Source organism: Sinocyclocheilus rhinocerous, unplaced genomic scaffold (assembly GCF_001515625.1).
Source record: "Sinocyclocheilus rhinocerous isolate Xijiao unplaced genomic scaffold, SAMN03320098_v1.1 scaffold551, whole genome shotgun sequence".
NCBI classification, from domain to species: Eukaryota; Metazoa; Chordata; class Actinopteri; order Cypriniformes; family Cyprinidae; genus Sinocyclocheilus; species Sinocyclocheilus rhinocerous.
Genome location: NW_015624564.1, coordinates 938,167 through 955,599, shown reverse-complemented (window position 1 = coordinate 955,599; position 17,433 = coordinate 938,167). Strand labels below are relative to the sequence as shown.

At 35.7% G+C, this 17,433-nt stretch overlaps 3 protein-coding genes and 1 pseudogene across 4 annotated transcripts; 2 read left to right on the top strand and 2 right to left on the bottom strand.

Moving 5' to 3' along the window:
• Window positions 1-3,822: 3,822 nt before the first annotated feature.
• On the bottom strand, window positions 3,823-7,405 carry LOC107744152 (cerebral dopamine neurotrophic factor-like). Its single transcript, XM_016557663.1, has 4 exons — window positions 7,253-7,405; window positions 4,616-4,743; window positions 4,331-4,472; window positions 3,823-4,219 (listed from the first exon to the last, which is right to left on the bottom strand). Exons 1-4 carry the CDS (start codon window positions 7,338-7,340, stop codon window positions 4,029-4,031), a joined length of 549 nt encoding a protein of 182 aa, XP_016413149.1. The 5' UTR covers window positions 7,341-7,405; the 3' UTR covers window positions 3,823-4,028.
• A 143-nt stretch (window positions 7,406-7,548) lies between these two features.
• Window positions 7,549-12,070, top strand: LOC107743993 (heat shock 70 kDa protein 14-like). Its single transcript, XM_016557456.1, has 10 exons — window positions 7,549-7,633; window positions 7,802-7,882; window positions 8,466-8,548; window positions 8,722-8,770; window positions 8,879-8,984; window positions 9,058-9,148; window positions 9,284-9,388; window positions 9,471-9,636; window positions 10,336-10,403; window positions 10,953-12,070. The coding sequence occupies exons 1-10, from the start codon at window positions 7,577-7,579 to the stop codon at window positions 11,038-11,040; spliced, it is 894 nt and encodes a 297-aa protein (XP_016412942.1). The 5' UTR covers window positions 7,549-7,576; the 3' UTR covers window positions 11,041-12,070.
• LOC107743983 (protein artemis-like) lies at window positions 11,131-15,095 on the bottom strand (annotated as a pseudogene).
• Window positions 15,096-15,401: 306 nt separating this feature from the next.
• meig1 (meiosis/spermiogenesis associated 1) lies at window positions 15,402-17,373 on the top strand. 2 transcript variants are annotated; one of them, XM_016557646.1, is made up of 3 exons: window positions 15,402-15,489; window positions 15,768-15,922; window positions 17,145-17,373. In XM_016557646.1, the coding sequence occupies exons 2-3, from the start codon at window positions 15,773-15,775 to the stop codon at window positions 17,271-17,273; spliced, it is 279 nt and encodes a 92-aa protein (XP_016413132.1). In that variant the 5' UTR covers window positions 15,402-15,489; window positions 15,768-15,772; the 3' UTR covers window positions 17,274-17,373. The 2 variants fall into 2 exon arrangements, with proteins under 2 accessions (XP_016413132.1, XP_016413139.1); XM_016557653.1 differs by having other exon boundaries at window positions 15,402-15,493.
• Window positions 17,374-17,433: the final 60 nt, after the last annotated feature.

The window sequence follows — 17,433 nt, the reverse complement described above, 5'->3', positions numbered from 1 at the left end:
GTCCCGGCACTCCCTCCGAGGTCTGAGATTTCAGGACACTTGAAGCCCAACCCTGATGCTGAATATTCCCGAGCAGGAAAACCGGGGGGAAATTACAGCAGGAAGGTCTCCAGACCATCTCAAACCATCTCAGCCAACCAAAAGCATCGTTCGAGGACCTCCACCAATAAGCAGCCAGGGTTCAGTATCTCGACCAATCACCAACGTCTCTATAAACACCTCAGGTGAGGCTACGCTTAAAGAAATCATTCTGGTTGTAATCAACATCTCTGTCATTCCTAATGTCACTCGATACAGCCTGTTCAAGTGCCCCTGTACATTTAAAATGGCTAAGATGTAGCAACAAGAGATTATATGTGCTTTGATTAAATAAATAAGAGATTTTATTTATGCATGGTGTTGGATAATGCATTTATCAAAGCATGTTGCGGTCACAACAAAAATGATGCCAGCCTGAATGAAGGAATAAAAAAGCCTTCATAATCCCATCAATTTTAAATAAAGAATCAACTCCCACATATTCCTACTTACGCACACACACAAATCCGTAGCACCACTATCATTTCTTTAATCTAGCACTGTTATGGTCTCCAGAAACTTCCACTAGACCTGTTTTCATACTATGCCCTTTTGGCTTTGTAATTTACTTCCCGTGACCTCAGCCCAACTTCCTGCCCTTCTTCCTGGCTGGATTGGGCCGAGGCTCCTTGGGATGTTTTTGCAGGAAGTATAGGAAAGGCTGCATGCCTCTGATAACTCCACTCTTTCCTCAGGCGATACAAAAACTCACCTCACACACATGAATGTGGAACAGGAATAAAAGCTACTGACACCCACACTCCTTCCTACAAATCTCACACACATGCAGTTACAGAACAGTAACGTTTCTATTTCCACCGCATATTAGAAGGGCCTCTAACGCAATTACAGGAATGTATGATATAGCACTAATATTGTAGTATAGTTCTTTAATGCTGAGTATATCAATATTTGAAATCACATATGAGGCGCTGTGATAGATGACAGCAGCAGAAAGTCCTGATAGATTTCATTTCCTTTTGATTTCATCAGATCAAGGAGAAATCACATGAGCGTGCTGCTTCTGTTACATAAGCCACACCTTGACGTCTGGATCTGTGGGTAAGAACTTGACTGAAGTTATAAGACTGCAGCCGTTCTTAAAATCTTTGAGATCTCCTTCTGAAATATAGGAAATGCATTCATTTGGATTTTGGGTAGTGTGACAAATATCTTTTTTTTTTTTTCAGCATTCAGCACAAACTCAGCATTTTTATTTATTTAAAAGTTTAAATTTTTTTGTCCATTACACATTATCAATATAACTGTTTTAGCGAGAATTTCAGAATGTGTTAGAATTTGGTTTGTCGTTCTTTTGTTTTATCAGCACACAGGCTTTGTGTCAAACTTTATGATCATATTCTCCAGTATGATTTGAGATGATCCACAGAGCATCTTGAGCTTCAGTGTAGGAACATGTGACCATCTGTAAATCTGTAATTTACTTATTTGACAGATTATTATAAAATTATTGGTTTAAATTGCATATTTAATTACAGTTTTTCAAAATCTGTGGATATTTGTGGACATCATATTGTTTAAAAAAATTATTTTTAATAATCCTTTGCAGCTCATTTAAACGGTCCTGTACTTTGACAAATTATTTTAGAATATACTTTTAAATTTTAAATATACTTTTAGATCTTAAAAGCATAAATATTCTATGCAGTCTCAATTATAAAAACTGAAGGTATGTCAGAAATGTCATGCATAATAATTATGCAAGAATACAAAATTTGAAGTATAGATATTGAAGCAAAATGCTTGAAATGTCATGCCAACAACCTATTTCCTAAATTTCTTTTACACCAGGACTTCAGTTAAGACATTTCTGACCTTCTGAGAGGTTAGAGCAATGAATGCAATTTCAAGCAATGTTTCAAAAAGTTTTAAATGCATATTAAATAATACATTTAAAATAATGCAAGTCCTTTAGTTTGGCTTATATTCTCCTAAAGTCAAGTTTCAAAGTAGCAATCCCCTATTTCAAATACTCCTAAAAGCAAAACTTCTGCCTAGAGTAACTACACACTCAGTTTCTCCAACATTCATCATTGCACACGCAAACACTCACAAATCCTCTTTCTCCCTCACTCAACCCCACATGGTTTCCTCCCGCTTTGGGGCTCTTGTCACCTCGGTATACAGATCCAGGGACAGTATAATCAGCCAAAGAGTGCTGTGAGCAATAATGATGTGTGTGTGCGTGGGCGTCTCACCTCATCGCCGTCTCTGTTCAGAGCCTCAGTGCATCTCCATATCTCAGTGTGAGAATTCACATGCTAATAGCTGTCACTGCATCCTAGGAATGCTCAGCTCAGCCCACACAGTGCAAGCATGATACACTGACTGTGTGTGTGTGTGTGTGCGCGCGCGAGAGAGAGAGTATAGAGAGGTTCAGTCTCCCACTTCTTTGCGTGGGCAAGGCCTGAATCTCACTCACAGTCTCTCTCTCTTCTCACTCTCTCTCAACAGCTATTACAGGAGAACAGCAGAACTGGATGGTAAAAAAGGGGATTGTGAATGAGAAAGCCTGGGGGGTGGGGAGAGAGAGGAGAGGATAAGAGAGAGAAAGAGCCCCGCGATGGTCTCGTGGCTGATTGGTTCTGTTTTATGACATAAAAAGTTTGTCAGCAAAATCCTGTAGCATCAGAAGCAGCGGATGAAAGGTTCCGTGATCGCCATGGCAACATGCCAGATGTAAACATCAGCACGGTTGCGTGGGCATCCACGACAGTCACCACGTCCAAGACAGTCACAACAATACGATCCTTACGAGAGGTCAGGGTAGTGACATATAATTATGAAATACGCACGCAAATTTGATACAGACTGAGACTGAGTTGGATGTAGAAATTGACATGCACAAAAATCAGGTCCGGTGTCCTCAAAAACAAAATAAATGATTTTGCATAAAGACATTTTTTATATGCAAAAATAAATATTTTGCATAAAGAAATTAAGTATACTTTTTAAGAAATTTTTTTTTTGCATTATTTTCATGGCAATTAAGCACATCCTCTGACTAAATTCAGATATTTCTGTATCCTCATAATAAGAGATTACATGGAATATTTGTATTTCATTAATTTTGTCATTCCGGAAGAATATTTAAGAGCTGCAAAAAGTTAAAAAGTGATTAAAGATGATGATTTTAAAATAGAAGTTACTTGACATGTATATGAAATTTAATGAATATGAATGTGAAGTTTTTACTGTAGTTTCTTACTGTAATATAATTTTTTCCTGATTTAATTCAGTATTAATCAGCATAAATTAAAGGAAGTACAACAAATGCTACCATGATGTATAAATCCTATACGATTTAAATATATATTTTTTTGCATTTCAGTAATTAGATTTTTTTTCCATTAAATTGCACTATGCTAATGAGAATTAAAAGGGCAATGTGCATAATGTCATGACAGTGCACAAATAAATCAATGGTCCTAACAGACCTCACTTTTGTTATTTATGCAAAGTATATCTTTTTTTTTGTTATTCCTTTCTTTTGATTTTCGATGAAAATATTATCTGGAGAAATTATTGGGTTTCATGCAATTTACCCACAGCTGCAAACACAGAAGGCTCTTAAAGGGGGCGTACGAATTAGGAGATAAGTGGTCTTAGAGCTTGACACAAGCTCTAGTCCCTTCCAAATTAAACGATTGGACAAAAAACAGCCAGCATCTCTGCAAGGAACCTCTTAATCCCTGAAACTAATAAAGCTTAATGATTTATTCTGAGTGTGCGGGAGAAAATGCTTACAGTGGTACAGGAGAATGAGACACTGGGGAAATTGCACATGGCTACTCGTAACTAATATTATGAAAAGCATTATAAGTAAGGAGTCTCAGAGCAATATCAAAAGTGTCCCTGAGCGTAGCTGCACGTGCAGCCCCTCCCATCACTGCAGTATGTCCCCAGCACAGAGCTGCACAAGGAGGCCCTCAGAACTCTTCCGAGTGCGTTCTGTGCTGCGCTGTGCTGTGTTTGGGGGCCACCTCCTGGATGAGATCAATAAATTCACTCTTCTCCAGACAGGCTCTGCACTCCTCCCCCCACAAGGCCAAGACTCTCTTCAGCTCCAACACTCGCATTTTAGACAAAGCGTCCCTGCTCCAGTCGAGAACAGGATGCTCTGTTTCAGAAGAACAAGAATGTCCATTTTAAAACCTTTGAGATAAATATTTCCAAATATTTAAAAGCCTCTAATGCAGTGTCAGGACTCTTATATGTGAATACACCCTACCATATCTGAGCTCGCAGATCTGGCCGTCCCTGCGCTGAAGTCTCTGGCAGATTTTGTGGACAGGAACATGTGCACTGAGGGGGCGGCTCACATCACCTGTCACTTTGGCTGCAGCATCACTGGAGGCTCCCAGGTAATAACACTGACGTGAAAGGGGAGAGAATTACAATTACACGACCTCATATATTCAGTATATTTTTTCATAACATCTCTATATATTTTCAAAGATGGGCCAGCAACCAAAGAAGAATAAGAACCCAACTGTGCTTGTTTTTATGTTCTTACAAGTCGATTCTCTTTCCCAGTAGTCTCAGCGCAGGCTCTGATCAGACCCTCCTCCACCAGCTCTGGGGACAATTCTGTGTGCCTGATCACCAGTGAGTTATAAAGCCGGCCCAAAAACCCTACACACACTGCAAAACAGATACACACATACAAAATAAACAGAGGTTTAAACTGGAGGGTGAATTCATATGATGTTAGTTATATAACAGGGTTTCTGTGGATCTTAAAAATGTCTTAAAGGGGTCCTTATGCTCTTTTACAGAGTCTTGATTTTGTTTTGGGGGTGTACTAGAACAGGCTCTCATACTAGGTTATTCGAAAAACACATTATTTTTCACATATTTTACATTATTATAACACCTCTCTTTGACTTTAATCTGGGTTTAGGGTTGAGCGCATTGATTCTGCACAGAAAATACAGCAATACGTTTTGACTGGCTCCAAGGCCTGTTACCAGATGCCTGAACCTGACATCTTCACATTTTTATATATATATAAAAAGCTGTATTATTTCCATGCCTTACTGGATTTTAAATGTGTTCGATACTGTTGCATAGCACATTTTAAGTGTCAAAGTCAATTGAAAACAAGTTTGCCATGGAATGATTCAGACAAAGGATTTTTTTTTCTTTGTGCATCTGTTCAGCAGACACTTGAAATGGTGAGAAAATGATTGTTATAGTCTTCAAATCACAAAGACTGTTAAATCACAAAGAAAATGAGTGAACACTTCTTTACAATGGAAGCTCAAAAAGCATTTTATGTATAATATTTGCAATGCATGCACTAATTTTTTGCAGTGTACGACTATCATAAATAAATATATACTATCATATTTTCATAAGTTTTGAGGTCGGTAATGTTTGTTAATATTTTTATTCTCATTAAATTGTTTGAAAGTGACAGCTTAACATTTATAATGTTGCAAAAGATTTCAGTTTTAAAGGGGTCCTATTATGCTCTTTTTCAAAGTCTTGATTTTGTTTTGGGGGTGTACTAGAACAGGCTCTCATACTAGGTTATTTTTCACATATTTTACATTATTACAACACCTCTCTCCCCAGTCTGGCATGAACGGCTCAAATAGTTCCTGTATCAAATGAAAGCCCACCTTCTGAAATACGAAATGTGCTGTGATTGGTTAGCTGGGCCAGTGTGTGTTGTGATTGGTTAGCTGGGCCAGTGTGTGTTGTGATTGGCAGCACTCGGTGCGTGCCTGGTCGGGAAATGTCATGCCCCTTACCATAGTTGCCTGCTGCGAGCTTCAGTGTAAATATTGCGTCAAAATCAAATCAATTTGAGCACGATTTAAACCTGGATGATTGTAACCACTCTAAGTTCATCTGCCTTGGGAAAGCTAGCGTGTCTCCGACATAGTGATAACACTCGTTGCCTTCTCTAGTGCAGCTCAACCAGGTCTCGTCCCATTCGTCGATATTTGTGATATCACAAATCCTGTAAAATATGCGTTGTAGTCCAAACGAGTCACTGGTTGTAGTTTTTGAAAAGTGATTTCTGTTAAATACAAGATCTCCTTTTAAAGTGCACTTTGAGCTTTGTAACTTTGCAAATCTTTTTTATGCTCAAACAGCAACATTACAGACTAAAGTTGAAAAAGTGAAAAAGCATAATAGGTCCCCTTTAAGTCTTAAATTAATAAAATCTTGGCATCTTCCTGAGTATTTTTTTGTTTTGTTTACTAATACAAACACCTAAACATCCTTAAATCAAGACACATTTACTTGAGATGCAAACTGAATATGTAAAGTCTTTTTCTCTGAGAAAATGAACAAAATTTAATGAATTTGTTTAAAATATGAACAAGCATCTGTCAGTGCTTATTTAAAAAAAAACGTATTTTACCTTTGAATTAGGTTGATTTTTTTTCAGCCTATTTGCAGATGTTTGCTCTTATTTTAATCAAAAATTCTATTCATTTTGATCAGTTTCTCAGAAAACAAGACTTTATGTTCAATTTGCATCTCAAGTGTATATTGATTTAAGGATGTTTAGATATTTGTACTGGAAATTGTAGTGCATGCATGCCATAATTTCTCATGAAACAAGATGTCTTATTTTATGTAATTTTGCGAAGAATCTTTAAGAACATCATCTTTTTGCAGTGTATTCAAGCTATTTATTTATTTATTTTAAAATTAATAAATTTTTAAAAGTAATGGAAATATATGTTCTTTTTTCGTTGAAGCGTTGCTAATACATTTACATTTAGAGACGATATTGACGTGTTGTGTTCCATTCAATTTATTCCTTAAATTGTCTTACTTAGTCTTAAATATGTCTTTAAATTACTTAATAAAGTATTAATAAAAGTCTCATAAAACCAGAAACCCTGTATAATAACTGTTAGTAATGATAATGCAAAACATAAGCATCTAGCTGTAAATTGATTGTATTACAACACACAAGCCATATTTAGTATTACAATAATACGGGTTTTCTGTTTGCAATCCAAAACCAGGACTCACCTCTTAAATATTGATTTCATACAGTGCATATCTCACATTTCACTATGTGAAAACGCTCATGCACTTGTGCAAAATAACCCAGCATAGTTCAGGTGACTATTTTTAAACTCAGTGGCTCATGCGCGATGCAAGCCAAGCTGACCAACCTCACCTTCGCATTCTTCTGCATCAGTAACTGAGAATAAAACAACACATAAAAGCAAAAGTAACGGGGTGGCAACGGAGTTGGTTAAAGACATGACTCTGTGCGCTTAAAAGGCGCTTGTGCGCACTTTTAAGTGAACTTCAATAACCCAGTACGCAACACCCACCGGCGCCGCTTTCAGCTGTTTCTAAATCAGGCGCTGCTCTCTTGACGTTCCAGTCGACGTCAGTGCAGTGGCGCTCTGATTGGCTAATAACGCCGCGCGTCATTTGACAGAATCTCTTCTCATTTGCATATGAGGACCGGCTTCCGGTAGACTCCTTCGAAAGCATGGCTGCCATCGGGGTGCACTTTGGATACACATGTGCCTGTGTTGCCGTATTCAAGGTGAATTGTTTATGAGTATAAATCATTTTACTTTGTTTAATAAACGCAAACATGTCGGCAACAAAATAAAATATCTAATAGACCTTGTTCATGTTGCTGAATAGTTAATGGTGTGACAGACAAACCATACCTGCTTATAATAAGTGTAAGTCAATTGTTTTCATATAGGATGGGCGAGCAGATGTTGTGGCAAATGATGCAGGGGACAGAGTCACTCCAGCTGTGGTCGCATACAGAGACACTGAACAGGTAATTTTCCATGGTGGACATCTAGAGAATCAGACTGCAGGCAAGGATCATTATACAGCTCTCTCATCAGCACCAAAAACAGAGAGCCTTTAACATCTATAAGATTAAGAATCAACCGTAAAATAAAAGCTTAAATTCATAACTACAAAACATATCTCTAGTCTAATGAATAGTATGTATACTGTGTCTGTATTGCGTATATTGTACTGTCTCTGTATTGCATAGTGAGCTTAATTTTTCATAATAGCAGTGTACATGCATTGCTATGTTGTTTGGATGCTATTGCCCCATAATTTGCCTTATGGGACAAATTTATTATATAACATAATATAATAATGCTGGGGATTGGATTTAGATGGATGAGCTCATGCCTAAACCCAAACTCCTCTAAATTCTGCCAACAGACCAGTCTGACAAGTTTTTATTTATTTTGTCCTACTAATATATATTAAATATTAAAGTGTTGTAATACGTCTTGATTCATTTTTAATTTTTTTGTTTAATTTAAATGTTAATAAATGAAGCAAGAACGTCAGGGCATATGATAGTCTAATGGTTTTATTTAATTTAATTATTGTTCTAGATAGTGGGAATCGCCGCTAAGCAGGGCAGAATACGAAATGCCACCAATACAGTTGTCAAAGTGAAGCAGATCCTGGGCAGATGGTAGGTTTTCATGTTGGGTGTCTTTAGACTATTCTGTAGATAAATCACTGCATATTGTGCATAATGTTATTAAGAATATTTACAGTCAAATTAGCAATAACTTAATAATAATACATTTATATAAATAAAAATCATAATATAAAATTTGTTCGACTTTGATTGGTATTTGACAGCTATGATGACCCAGATGCTCAGACACACAGAGAAGAAAGCAAATGCATTGTAAGTACATGCTGTTGTTCTTAAATACTGACACACAAAAACACAACAGTAACCATAAAATCTGAACCACCTGCTCTTTTAAAAGGTGTGTATTTTCATAATTTCTAGGTTGTCAACAAGAGTGACCTGCTCAGATATGAAATCGACACGGGAGAGACAACCAAGTATGTGTCGCCTGAAGATGTAGCTAAATTGATCTTCCATAAAATGAAAGGTATTGAATCCTTAATTTCATGTCATAGTATGTTTAACATGAACTAGTGATGATTATTTAATGTTCCCTGCAGAGACGGCCCAGTCAGCCTTGGGTTCGGACGTGAAAGACGCAGTCATAACAGTGCCTTTTGAGTTCGGAGAGATGCAGAAGAATGCGCTCAGGTATGTGCTTGATGTGTCCGTAAAACATCGTATACTTTGAGATGAATGCAAATTAATTCAAATGATGTAACCGTTATCTAACTCCAGAAGCCGTGTCTAGGGAGATGTTTTATAAGAATCGGTGCTGTGTTGTAGGCAAGCTGCAGAAAGTGCCGGGTTCAATGTGCTGAGGCTGATCCACGAACCCACCGCTGCGCTTCTAGCTTATGGGATCGGGCAGGACTCACTGTTGGGAAAAAGGTAAGACTTTTTTTGCATTATCTCAGATGAATGGTTTCTTTCGGCTCAAAAGTCTCATTCCCATTTTTCTTTTGGACCACAGTCATGTGCTAGTGTACAAACTGGGAGGCACGTCGCTCAGCGTCACCATCCTGGAGGTGAACAGCGGAATGTACCGGGTCCTCGCCACACAGACGGATCACAGGACAGGGGGAGAGAGCTTCACACATGAGCTCTCACAGCACCTCGCTGCAGAGTTCAAAAAGTCAGTAGATGTCCTGTACCTCACATTTAACTTTTAAGTGTGTACTTTGACTTTGTTATTATTGTGAAAGTGACACTGTGAACAGTAGGTTGTTTGCCGTTGCCAAGCAACTTCACACCTTTCAGAATTTGAAGTCTTTTGTTATATAATGCAAAGCAGCTTTTTTTGTAGTGATGCAAAACATCTCATTTATTTATGAATATTATCTTTTCCTTTACTGAATTTTATTAATTCAGTATTAATAAAAAACGGATTTGGTGAAGCACCATTCAATTATAAAGTTTAATATAAAAAGTAGGTAAAAGTTTGCTATTGATTATACTTTATTATCAGAATAGGCATTACTATATGTAATATACTTGTGTAATACAATGATAAACTTGTGTAAATGACAGTATATATATATATATATATATATAATGTTTTGCTCACCAAGGCTGGATTTGATAAAAAAAATAAATATTGTGAAATATTATTACAGTTTAAAATAACTGTTATCTATTTAAATACGTTTTAAAATGTAATTTATTCCTGTGATGGTGAAGCTAAATTTCCAGCAGCCATTACTCCAGTCTTCAGTGTCACATGATCCTTCAGAAATCATTCTAATATGCTGATTTGCTGCTCAAATATTTCTTATTGTTATCAATTTTTTGAAACTGTGATACAATTAACTTAAAATGTGACACTCTTATTTTTCTAGATTGTACTTAGAGACTTGGAACCTAAAGAGGAGCTGCATGACATTGTCACAGTGCTGACAATGAAGAGGTAATGAAATAAATGAACTTTTTTATTCAGAATGGATGCATTAAATTGATCAAAAGTGACAGTAAAACAATTCATAATGTTACAAAAGATTCCTATTTCCAATAAATGCTGTTTTGAACTTTCTATTAATTAAATAATCCTGAAAAAAAAAATATTAGGGTTTCCACAAAAATATTGATGATAATAAAAGTTTATTGCGCAGCATATCAGCATATCAGAATGATTTCATGTGACACTGAAGACTTGAATAATGGCTGCTGGAAATTCAGCTTTGCATCACAGGAATAAATTTAAATTTAAAATATAAGAACAGAAAACAATTATTTTCAATTATAAAAATGTTTCACAATATTACTGTTTTTATTGTATTTTTAATCAAATGAAATTAGTGAGCATAAGAGACTTCTTTTTAAAACTGTTATTTTGTTGCTTGTGTAATGACACAGTGCTATATACAGTAAATTCAGTAATATCACCCAGTCATACTCAACTCCGTCATAAAGCTCGTATCCTTATTTGAACAATTTCTTATGTGTGTTTACTTTTCAGGGACGGTTCACTGCACGTTACATGCACAGAGCAGAGCAGTGGCAGATCCGAGGCTATTACCATAGAAACGGCTGCTGCGGCATCTTAACCTTGAGTCACACTATCAGCGTAATTCCATACAGTAACCTAAACACCTGCATCCCATGCTGTTTGAGGTTTTCCAGTGCTCTAGATTCCTCTAGACCTTAGCTGAAGGAAACAAGTTAAAGTTCTTATTCAGTTTAAGGAATAGCTCACCCAGAAAAGAAAGTTATTCACTTGCCCTCATGTTGTTCCAAACCCGTTATTTTTATTTGGTACAATTATTATTACAGCTTTTGCCATACAACTGCCATTCATAGCGACAAAAGAAGGAACCAAGTAGTTCTTTGTCTTGTCTGGAGCTTGGACAAAAATTAATATGGGCTTGGAATATCATGAGGGTGAGTAAAAAATAAAATTGTCCTGTTTGTGTGAGCTATTGCTTTAAATTAATATCCAGTTTTAATTGTGTACTCTATTTTTAAAAAATTTTTTTACCAGAAGTAATCTTTTACTATTTTTCAAGCCTGTTGTCTGTGACCAGCAGGTTTAACTGCAGTTGTTCTTACCATGTGCCTTCATGTACCTGCATCACATCAATGGGATTCATATATGTGACAGGCAAAATAATTGAAGGAATTAACAAAGCCTGTGGAGTTCACTGATATCATTTAAAAAGCATGAACAACCTTCTCAGACTGAGGAAAGACTTTCATTTGTTGTAGAGACTGAAGAGAAGCAGGTGCAGGTGCCTGAAGAGATACTAATCTGGTGCAGTCACATCGAACAGGTGCAGAATGATCACATTTTTTAAAAGCTTTGTCATCTGTAACTAGTACTCAATAAAGATCACCGAACACAATAAACCCTGAGTTTATTTTCATAAGATACTTGCTACATTCACGTCAGATTTTTGCAATTACATGATTCCACATTTTAAAATCCACTCACATTTTTTTATATATATGAACATGTAGAGGTGAATATAGATTGGAAAATATTTTGCTCTTACCAACAACAAAGCTGCACATGGATCTGTTTTGATGTTGGGTTGCCATAGTGACAAGTTTTGAGTCTGAGAATATCAACATTCGACACAATGTAAACATAGAATTGTATTAGAATTTAGTACTTTAGAATTTGTTGTGCTTTTGTCATTTTATAATATATATATATTTCCATTTTGGTTTTGTAATTTTTGTTCTTCAAATTTTTGAACAGATTTTAAATGTTGCTTTAGCAATTTAAATTAATCAAGTGTATGTTTTTGAAGTTTACATTTTTCATCTAATATTTACATTTTATTTTATACAAGGGCTTTAACCTGAATTTGAAAAGATAATTTTATAGTAAGCAACAAGTCTTATGACAACATGGTACAAGAAAAAAAAAGTTTGTCCTTACAGCTCTGCGACGTCCTCCAGTGTCTTGCCCAACGGAATGACATTAGGATAGATGTTAACAGGACATATGTAGGAGAGAAAGTCCTTAACCTAGTCACAGGAAATAGACGCGGTCTTATGATAGGCTAACATTGTGTACGGTGTGTCATATGAAGAATATCCTTCTCGGTGATATTTCTCTCACCTCCAAATAAGAGGAATGAAAAGAAAAGCATGCTCTGTAGGAACTACTTCCCATCCTAAAAAGAAAGACGTGATGAATAATTTATTATTAATAATATATATATATATATAAAATAGGTAATTGCATGCAAATTTATTCTATTTTTACATTTAGATTTCCTGTGCTATCATCTAACTTTTAAAGTTGATCTTTTAAAAACACTAATAGTTGGATTACTGTTAAATATAATCTTTAAAAGTTTGAAAATGAGTTTCCATTTTTAATACTTATTAAAATGTGTGATTTTTTTTTTAGTGTCTTATTTCAATAAATAGATGCATAAATATTGATAGAATTTTAATATTGGCCATAACATTTTAATATTGATGCATCGTGACTCACTTGACAATGACAGAGGTCTTTCTGGTCCGTTCTCCAAACCATATGGTTGAGGGTTTGATGCTGATAATGTTTAGAGGAATGTCATCCGGAGCCATGGAGCCACACGGTAACCTGTTTGCCCTGAAGAACTCCTCGTCCTGTGAAAAAGCCACCATTGTGACCACCGTCCGGAACGTATATGATGGTGTCATTATGCAAAGGTTGAGCGTACCTTGGGGTGCCTACAAGCGTGGATCTGCGTTGCACGGTCGGTGGTCATGTGACACAGAATTTCAGGCATATTTTTTTTACATATCCAAGCTGTTCACATGTATCTATAATAGAGAAATAGTGTTAATGTTTTAAAAGAAGGAAGAAAGAAACTAGAGGAACAACCTCTGACCTGTGAGCTGAACTCTTGTCCCAGATTGGTGAAAAGATACTCGTAACCATAAGCTGCCTTACAGTTTAGCCAAACAACATGGTACGGACTCTGACAGATCCAGTCCTGGACCAGCTGACTTATCCCTGTCAAACAAGCCTCCTAAAACAGAAGAAAAGAACACTGTTATGAACAGAACCGACAAGCTCAAGTCTGTATGATTTAATGCAGGTGCGTAAATGCTTACCCTGCTAGGGATCTGATGATACTTGGGATCAAAGAATGTGGTGTCGCTATACACACTCTGAATATCTTTTACCCTGCAGCACAAACATATGAATGCTATTATTATATACAAAATGTGCTGTACTTATTTAAATATCTGATATCAGAATACCTGTCTCCAGAGTGCAAGTACTCCATTCTAGCTGCATCTCCGACAGCCAGTCTGAAGTCCCCTGTGTACAGCACTGTACCCTGAGCACCCTCAAACAGAAACCTGTTTATAAAGTCAATATTAAATCAAAATTGACTGTATATGTTCTTAATGCATGCTCCTGCTCTTATTTTGCAGAGGTTGCTTACATGACTGATCCTGGACAGTGTCCCGCTGGAAGCAGAGTAACAACAACATCCTCTGACTGAAGACAAAAATGTATACGACTTCAGATCAACTCCAAAAACACTCAAAAGAATAAACTAGGAACTAAAATCTCACCTCTCCAGTGATTTCAGTTGGACTGTCCAGTTCCAGTGGGACCTAGTATTTAATGCAAAGGTTCTAAAATGAGGTTAACATAATTATTTATGGAAAAATTGTAGGGCTGAGAATAATACTTACAATGTGATCTTCCCAGAATGCATATTTTGGGTTACTCCTTTGTGACAAATGAGCAGTACAGCTTGACCGTTAAACTAATGGAGACAAAGTTTGTTTCAGTGTTTTGTCAAATATGCAAATTATGTATATAAATTAAAATTTTTAAAAAGTAACATTTTTGCTACAAATGAATTTAAGCATAAAAATGTTTTAATGATATATGAAAAAGGGTTACTTAATATGAGATCTGTTAAAACACATTCTTAATTTTAAGTTTAAACTATAACAGCAAAATAAATCTAAATGCAAAACAGAATAGAATAAAAGTGGAATACAATTTTGTACAAATACTGCATCAAATAGTACGCATTTATAAGCTCGTTTATAAAAAATAATAGTGTATAAACTTAATTCTGAGACAAAAGTCATATTTAAAAAATAAAGCGGTTCATAAATAATACATGAAATTGGAAACAAAGCTTATGGTTTACATAAACTTTTACAGTTAAACGTTTATAAACAAATTATAAATGTTTAATAAGAAAGGGATGTTTCATTTCATATTCATTTTGGAATATGTACAAATATCACTCACCTGAACTTCAGTTTTCTCTTCAGTAAAGGTCCTTTCAACCCTTTCATATGATCTATTGAACATAAACACAATAGATATATAAAACAAAACAAACAATACAAAGTTCCTAAGCGGGATTCGATCCAGTGTCCATTATATATATATAAATAAAGGATATATATATGCACCTTTATGGCAGTGAGATAGGAAATAAGCTCTGGCGTGCAAATTCTCCCTGTCAAATCGGTCCAGGGAGATGGTGGGATACTCCTTCATGCGGTCAGCAAACGAGCTCATGCTGATTGCACTGAGTTTGAGCCGATGAGACACTCAAAACCCCCCTGAGAGCTGAGCACATCCCTGCCCGAACTCTTCCGCAGCACCCCTGCATCTGTCTTTCCTCCTGGCATCGCTTTGGTATGAAATCACGTGAGTCGGAAATAAACATTGTAATTTGATCTGAATCTGAATCGTACAGCGACATCTATTGGACTCCAAAGCAATCATTATAACATTGCAAAAAGGCACAATAATCGGTATACTCTAAAATAGTACACTGAGACAAAAAAAATGCGAATAATTATTCATATCGAGGAACTGTTCGGTCCGTTTCTTCTAGGCAGGTTTCCGGGTGTAGCGTTGATTGGCCAACCAAACTGTAATTCCGGGTTGGTTTTCGATTGGCCATGTTTTCCTCACGCTATGCGCTATGTTGCTAGGAAACACATGATGCGCAGGATTGTTTTGCTAAAGGAGCACGTTGACAATTCAGCCGTGTGTCACACACGTCAATGTAAGTTTGTTACATATTATTAATAATACATATATACAAATTGTCATTTAATATCAGAGTGTGAGGCATGTTCTGAGTGATTAGACTAGATGCTTAGCTGTCAAAATTTGTAAATCCAGAATATCCTGGATTAGGTGAGAAATGTTTTTTTTTGTGCGTAACATTTTTGCATTATGTGATAAGTTGATTTGACTTGATTTTGTACTAGAACAGAATTTGTAGTGAAACTGTATTTATTCCAGAGGAGAATACTGTGGTGTATTTGTTATCATACACAGAAATCATGTCCTGTGCCGTTTTACTGGATAACAACGCTAAGCCAAAGTCCATGAGCCGAGCAAAGCAGTGGACAGGAGAGATTGAGGACCTGTACAGATTTCAGCAAGCTGGATACAGAGATGAGCTGGAGTACCGACAAATCAAACAAGTCGAGGTATCCACTTTTGATCGTTTTTGTTTGATTAATACAATATTATTCACTATTACATTATATAATGCTTAAACAATCCTTATACATACAAAGTCAGAAATGGTGTGCATGGTGTATGTTTTCTAATATACAGTACATTTTCTCTCTGTATATATATTGAATATTTGGATTTCATGTTATTATTAATATATTAAAAGCTCATCTACTAAGCTTTATGGAATATTTGTTTTTATTAATGAAAGTGGTCCTGCTTTGTCAGTTAGCTAATGTCTTATAAATACTTTAATATACAGTGCTGTTCAAAAGTCTGGGATCAGTAAGATTTTACTGTTTTTTTTTTTTAAGAAGTCTCTTCTGCTCACCAAAGCTGCAATTATTCGGTCAAAATTACAGGAAAAACAGTAATATTGTGAAATAATATTGCAATTTAAAATGATGGTTTTCTATTTGAATATATTTTAAAAATACAATTTATTCCTGTGAAGCAAAGCTGAGTTTTCAGCATCATTACTCCAGTCTTCAGTGTCACATGATCCTTCAGAAATCACTCTAATATGCTGATTTATTATCAATGTTGGAAACAGTTTTTGCTGCTTAATATTTTTTATTTTGGAACTTGTGATACCTTTTTTGGGATTCTTTGATGAATAAAAAGTTAAAAAAGAACAGCATTTTATTCAAAATAGAAATCTTTTCTAACAATATAAGTATTTATTGTCACTTTTTATCAATTTAACACATCTTTGCTGATTAAAAGTATTAATTTCTTTCAAAAACAGAAAGATTTTTTCTAATCTATAATCTAAATTTCTATTTTAAGCAAATGCTGTTCTTTTTATTCATCAAAGAATCTTGAAAAAATATCACAGGTTCCAAAAAAAAAAAATATTAAGCAGCAAAAACTGTTTCTATCATTGATAATAAATCCGCATATTAGAATGATTTCTGAAGGATCATGTGACACTGAAGACTGGAGTAATGACTGATGAAAATTCAGTTTTGCATCACAGAAATAAATTATATTTTAAAGAATGTTAATATAGAAAACAGTTATTTTAAATTGCAATAATATTTCACTTTTTTCTGTATTTTTGATCAAATAAATGCAGCCTTGATGAGCATAAGAAACTTGAAAATAGATACTGATCCCAAACTTTTGAATGGCAGTGTAGCTTACAGGTAACAGTCCTGTTTCCTGTTGAATATTGTCGTACTGTCCTTTCAGATTGACCGTTGGCCGGACACTGGGTTTGTGAAGAAGCTTCAGCGTCGAGATAACACATTCTACTACTACAACAGAAAACGAGAGTGTGACGATCGAGAGGTCCATAAAGTGAAGGTGTATGCGTACTGACAGCTCCTCGGCCCAGCCAACACTTATGCCATTTTTCATTTTTTAGTTTTGAAATACTGTCTTTAAAAAATGCATAATCACAGTGTATTCTTAATGTAAGCCTGGGTACAATTTCTGAATAAAAAAAAAAAATGATCTGATAAACATGTGAATGAACCAT

Bases quoted from the DNA above. Each gene is read 5' to 3' on its own strand.
- LOC107744152 (XM_016557663.1), bottom strand. From the start codon at position 7,340: ATGTCTTTAACCAACTCCGTTGCCACCCCGTTACTTTTGCTTTTATGT. The intron at 4,473-4,615 runs GTAAGAACATAA...CTTTCACGTCAG, and splicing joins CTGGGAAAGAGAATCGACTT to TGTTATTACCTGGGAGCCTC. The intron at 4,220-4,330 runs GTAGGGTGTATT...CTTCTGAAACAG, and splicing joins GATCTGCGAGCTCAGATATG to AGCATCCTGTTCTCGACTGG.
- meig1 (XM_016557646.1), top strand. From the start codon at position 15,773: ATGTCCTGTGCCGTTTTACTGGATAACAACGCTAAGCCAAAGTCCATG. The intron at 15,923-17,144 runs GTATCCACTTTT...CTGTCCTTTCAG, and splicing joins GACAAATCAAACAAGTCGAG to ATTGACCGTTGGCCGGACAC.
- LOC107743993 (XM_016557456.1), top strand. From the start codon at position 7,577: ATGGCTGCCATCGGGGTGCACTTTGGATACACATGTGCCTGTGTTGCC. The intron at 9,149-9,283 runs GTATGTGCTTGA...GCTGTGTTGTAG, and splicing joins ATGCAGAAGAATGCGCTCAG to GCAAGCTGCAGAAAGTGCCG. The intron at 10,404-10,952 runs GTAATGAAATAA...TTTACTTTTCAG, and splicing joins ACAGTGCTGACAATGAAGAG to GGACGGTTCACTGCACGTTA.